The 6,538-nt window shown below is 27.5% G+C and overlaps 1 protein-coding gene across 1 annotated transcript in view; it reads left to right on the top strand.

The window, feature by feature from the left end:
• The window catches only part of rg (rugose), a gene marked incomplete in the record, with an annotated part of 134,311 nt that overhangs the window by 109,637 nt on the left and 18,136 nt on the right, over positions 1-6,538 (top strand). The window contains 2 exon segments of the mRNA XM_067049779.1: positions 779-938; positions 3,767-3,952. Of these exon segments, the coding sequence (XP_066905880.1) occupies positions 779-938; positions 3,767-3,952 (346 nt within the window).

The following is a 6,538-nucleotide window of genomic DNA, read 5'->3' as shown; positions in this document are numbered from 1 at the left end:
AAATCTTTTTTAATTTATATTTTAAAATATATTTTATCTTAATTTATATTAGTATTGTTAGATTTATCTAAAATAAAATTGCTTTATTGTTCTACATGACCAATTTTTACTTGTTGAATAAGAATTTGTTAAAAAATGTAAAACTTTAATTGGAGAGGATTTTGATAATACTGTGAAAGTTAATGATCTTTTTTTTCCTCCTTTGTTTTCCTTCTCTCCCAGTATGTTCCATGATAAAGGAGAGCAGTTTATAGATTTAACATTCATGTTTCATATTCCCAGAGCAAATGCCCTTACAAGAACATATTGATTTTAGAACATTGGTAATATCATGTTAATGTATCATTGTTTACAGTAATTATTAACAGTTTTGAAAAAATAATTCACAATAACTAAAACAACTGGAATAAAAATCAATTTATTATTAAAAAATGAATAAAATAATAAAAATAAAGTATGTAAATTAAATAAAATGAAATCATGTAAATAGAATACACTGAATATCATGATACACAATCAAATTTTAACACCACTGAAGAAAACTATTATGAATTATAATAGTTAAAAAAAACAAGCATTTGTCTTTTAGCCACATACATACACCTGTCAAGGTAACTCACGTAATTCAATTACTGCTATCAATAGTTTAACCTTTTCGATGTGTGTAACTACCGTATGGTTCTCTCTTAAAGCTTAATTTGTGTAATTGTTGTTAATTTGATTTCTTTTTTCTCTCCCTCATCTATATTATTATATGATCTATTTATTTTTTATTTAGGAAGAAACAAAACAGGCCCAGTTTCTGTCACTTGCTGTTGTCTACTTTATTTCTGTACTGATGGTCAGTAAATACAGAGACATTTTGGAACCTCCTGTGGCTAGGATTCCAACACCACCTGTTACTCTTAACAATCAACAGTCCAGTGACAGCCCACCTGGTAAAGATATTTTGATCTATTTCTTACAAATACTGGAAGAATTTAAGTTTTATTTTCTTTTTTTACTACAATTTATGCTGTAAGTTACTAATGAAAAAAACAAACATGAATGCTGATTTATCCAATCAATAAAAAAACAAAAACAAAAAAATAATTAATTTTCCATCAAATCTAGCTTCAACAATTTGGAAAGTAAGAATAATTGTAAATTTTGAGTGAAATTTATTTCTACTGTATCTCCTTATTATCATTATTTCATTAGTTTAAACTTAAAAATTGGGTTTATTCATCATAAGAAACTTAAACATTGTATTTATGACAATAATAATGGTAAAATGTTTCATTAGTAGGGTTGGTAGGAAAGTAATTTCAGTTTGCACCACTAGATTAAATTAGTTTGTTTTGTTTTTCTTTTGCCAGTGTTAGAATCTTTTTCGTTTAAGATTTGGTTTTCAATACCTTTAGGTCCCAATAGAAACAAATTCTGTGTAATTTTGTTTATAACTGTCAATTTAAGGCCAGTTATAACATGAAGTGCAAAAATAAGAATTTTCAATACATTTTACTTTTTTATTTTCATAAAGGCAAGAAAGTGGCTGAGGCTCACAAAGAGATATGTGAAGTTTATGGTGTTGATTTTTTAACAGAACACACGTGTCAGAATTGGTTTAAAAAATATCATTTCTGAGATTTTTCACTGAAAGATGACTAATGTTCTGATCGACCATCTGAAGTTAATGATGTCAAAACGAAAGCCATAATTGAATTGTACTGTCATATAACTGTGTGAGAGATTGCAAAACAGTTAAATGTGTCGCACACAACAATTGAAAGTTGTATAAGAAGTCTTGGACCTGCTAAGATGCTCGATTTTTTGGTTCTGCACAAATTGAAAGAAATTCACCTAACACAACTTATCAATATTTGTCATACACATTTCAAACATTATGGAATCAACCATTATTCAAAACAAATTATCAATAGCAATAAAAAAACTTGAGGACCTGATAACTGAGCGGGCTGGGGCGAGGGTCCCAGAGCGCTTGGTTCAGAAGGTTGTGGGTTCGATTACCACCTGGGTTGGTCAATATTTATTTCGCGGTGGCCCCGAGAAATCAACCTTGACATTCCCACTCTGGAGCTGTATAGTTCCTCAATGGAGGACTTGAACCAAACAAAAAAAAAAAAATTAAAAAACTTCTAAAATACAAATGAATCATGTTCCATCATAATTTATATCGTGGCAATGGGAGGCCTCACACATCTTTTGGAACACATACATAATCATTGGAAACTTGGCTGGGAAGCTATGTTACATCCCCCATACAGCCCCGATCCTGCACCATCAGGTTGTCATTTATTTCAAAGTTTACAATACTTTTTAAATGGAAAAAATTTCAGTAATAATGATTACCAGAAATCGTACTTGGTCGAGTTATTTGCTTATAAGGACGAGAAGCTCTATGAGCATGGGTTCATAAAGTTACCAGCAAGATGGTAACAGGTTATCGCACAAAATGAAAGATATTTGACTTGATTAAGCTACTTCAAGTCTCACTATCTCTCATCACACTTGTTGAGTTATAGTGCTAACCTGTAACCTATAATAATTTGTTCATATTTATACATTTTTAAATTAAGACTAGTTCTTGTATTTTATTTATCTTAGAAACATAAGATTATCTATTAATTGTTTGTTAATCTATTCCCAGGGGTATATAGTTTCCTAACAGGTTTCCTCTATTTAACAATACTCTGATTTAATGGTTCTTTGTGTAGTGTTTTAATGTCACTTGTGAATATCATTATGGTGCTGTTTATTTGTCTTTTAGTTATATAATTTTATGAATGATCATTAATATGGTATAAATAATTTCTTACTTGAATAATAGATATTTCTGTCCTATCATAATGTAATTTTTTAAAAAGGAGACTTAAATTGTCAGTTACACAAAATGGTGGTGCCAATGCTTTTTTATTTCTGTTTTAATGCTTATTGGGTTATTATTTTTGTTTCTTGTTTTTCATTCGTCAATTGTTTTTAGTGCTCATCTTTTTTATTACTATTATTGAAATTATTTTAGGTGTATAGACTATTTAATGCTTCTTATTCATCCTTCATTGATAAGTAATAAACATTACTTTTATCCCTCTAGTTAATGACTATTCTTTTCCCATTTCATAATTTTAAGCATTGTTTGTCCATGTTTATTAGTAATTGTAAAAAATTTTTAATTATGCATTTATTTCAACTCTTCTTTAAGAATTCAAGTTTCATTATAGATTATTGTTACTATGATCTCTTAGAGTAAAGTTTTAAACATATCCGCATGTATTTATTTGACATGTTGCTTGTTACTTCATTGATGGGTGATATGTTAAGTGAAAATTATAAACTAATTTAACTCACTATCTTTCTCACACTTGCTTTAAAGCATTGGATATTTTATTGTTCACAAGGGGCTTAATACAGTTGTAAATAGTAATATTTACCATACCAGGATTTTTTTTATTTTTGAACTATATTTCATTTGTGTATACTTTGATTCACTTAGTTTTTAAAATTATAGTATCTATGCAGGACCATTAATATAAGCATATATACACACCCACAAATACTCTTCATATGTATATTGATATATATGTCAACTTTTCATCTATACATTGGTTGGAAATGGCTCTTTCCTGGCAATAAACTCAGAGCTGCTATAAAAATATGAATAATGTTTGAAATTTTAATTGTGCCTTGAATTTTATGAAGTATTCTTAAACAACATTGTAAGGTTATTCAGCCTAATTCAAATTCTGTAGTTTTAATTTTTATTCAGATTGCAGTGGACCACGACCACTTTTTCCTCAGTGGTCTCATCATGTCTACCCTCAGTTTTTACCTAACACTCATCCCAAAGCACCCCTTCTTAGAAACAACAATAATAACTGCAGCAGCTCCAACAATAATAACAACAATATCAACAATACCAAAGTGTTAAGATACCCCATTCTTCCTCGTCAAGGTATTTCAATGTTCATGCCAATGCTGGATAAATGTAGTTATCTTATTCTGATATCATTTTTGAATTTTTTTTTCTGTATAGTTTCCCCTTTAGTTCATCAAATGTTTCTTGAGATGTTTTACTTGCTTTACATTCTACCGATAGTTGCTTTTTGAATGAGTATAGCTTATTCATAAAAAATATATGTTTACTGAAGATAAATCGTTAAGGCTATTACTTTATCATTCAATAGTCCTTCATTTAGTTGTCTGTGAATCCATGCATGTGTGTGCGTAAATGAATGTAATGTTTGCATGTATGTTGAATATAATGTTGTGATTAAATTAAGGGAATATTGGGATCTGTATTATAGATTGCAAATCATTTATTTATTTTATATTGCCACTTTCACATTCTTTTGTTTGTATGAAACATGTTCTTTTAGTTTTGTTATTTTCCTCCATTATATTTTTTCCAACTGAAAAACTAATGGCAATAATAATTATTTAAAATTTTTTTTAAGAATGCTTATTCTGTTTGGTTGTTTTACTTTGTATTGTTAAATGTTGGAAATATTTTTTCTTCTTTCTTCAAGATCATTAGATCACTGCATGGTGGTTATAAATAATAAATACATTTAATAGCCTGTATTCTGGGTGCATACTTGTTTTTTGTGGTCATGTGTACTCAAACTACTATACTGACTAGTTGTTTGCTATGTTACTCGATGTAGTTGTTATTTAATTTATTTGTTTTTAAATTCTATCTGAAAAAAATCTTGAATTATTTAGCATTAGTTTTCAGTGCAGTATGTACCATCATAACAAACCCTATGAAGTAGCTGTTAATTTATTACCAATAGTGGTTATTGCTCTGTTGAATCACTATTAACAATATGTTTATTTCCAAGTATAAATGTGACTATTATAAGATTATTTTTTGGTCAAAATTTTGTACTATTATACATTTTCTTTGGAATGTCTTGAAAATGGACAATAGTTTGAAACACTGTCCAAAGAAGACATTATATGGTTCTTATTATAGTTAGAAATAAATATATTGTTATTACTAAAGTAATGACAATATATTTATTGCCATTATTTTTATTACCTATCGTTTAGTACAATAATAGATAAATAAAATAATGGCAATAAATATATTGTTATTATTTTATATTTTGAGAAAAAAAATCAATCTTTATTCTGGGTATAAAGATTAATCTTTATTATTTTATAAAATTAATCGTAGCCCCCTAAGATTAATAAAACTAGAGAATAGGAAAATAAATGTTTACTTGGTTCTAATTTATATAATTAATATGACATTATTAAGTGATAAGATAAATTAAAAATACCAAGACATATAAAATTTGTGGATAGATAAAAAGATAGACAAAATATTAGTGAACATTAAAATACTGTTTTAATGTTTTATCCTCTACCTCATTGTAAGTGCTTAACTGACTGGAATTTAAACTGATAAAGGAAGAGATATATTTTGAAAATGGGAAAGATAGTACAACAACTTATTGTGGTTGATAGGGAATGTAGAAACACTTCATGGATCTTTTGAACATTAGAGAATGGTTGGAAATTAGGTGGGGATCAGAAGGTCCTTATATCACCTATGTAAGTGGATCATTTATGAATTTAAAGCTAGTGCTTTTAAATGTAGGAAAGAGCAAAATTGTGAATAGAGTTGATTCTTGGGAAAGAAACTTAGGAATTATTGATGGTTATTGAGTAAGACAGGGAGAGGACTGAACCTTTAGGATTTGTTACTTCCATTAAGTTAATGATTGAGAAATAATGATGAAACTATTTATATTTCCGTTAAAAAGTTTTAATAATTTATTATTAATCGCTTCAATTTGTATAACTACTGCCCCTGGTGATTCAATTTTATTGAGTTATTTTGAAGAATTTTCCATGGATCTGTATTTGAGCTTTCCTTTGATATGAGGATATTGAGTACCTAATTGATTAAAAACATTTTGAAGAGCCAGTCATTCATGCTACATACTACTTTATATTATGTAGAATGACATTTAGCCAACTATCTATTGGGCATGTATAAGACGTTTAATTATTCTTTAATTAATTTACTTTTTCCATTTATTGAATAACAATATTTATTAATTCAGCTTTAAAAATTTCAAATATCATTATTGTAATGGAATTTTGAGTCGAGAATTGTTAAATAAATCTGCCTTTTTTTAAATATCATTTTATGAAATTTTTCAATGTAAATTAGTAATGATCTAGTAAAAATATTCTTCTTTATTTTGTTTTCCATTTTATTATTGTGTAATGGTATCAAAATTGTATTCTTAAACTTCATGACTGTTGAAGTATCACGTCTTCCTATTTAATGCATGTATCTTTAATATCTGCATTTTATGTATTAAGCATATGATGTTATATTTTTATAGCCTAATTTTTTAATATTATTAAACAAAGTACATAAAGAAATTATAGTTAATGTATATATACTCATTGGAATAATCTTTTCAAATTTATATTCAAAATTTTCTTCTGTTATTCCTTGTGAGTATTGTTAATTTTGTGTAAAGTATTTTTTCATTTTATTTTAATTAAAAACGGTAAA

Source organism: Halyomorpha halys, unplaced genomic scaffold, assembly GCF_000696795.3.
Source record: "Halyomorpha halys isolate HHAL.00 unplaced genomic scaffold, Hhal_1.1 Scaffold1342.1, whole genome shotgun sequence".
NCBI classification, from domain to species: domain Eukaryota; kingdom Metazoa; phylum Arthropoda; class Insecta; order Hemiptera; family Pentatomidae; genus Halyomorpha; species Halyomorpha halys.
This window is presented reverse-complemented; position numbering and strand designations above follow the sequence as displayed.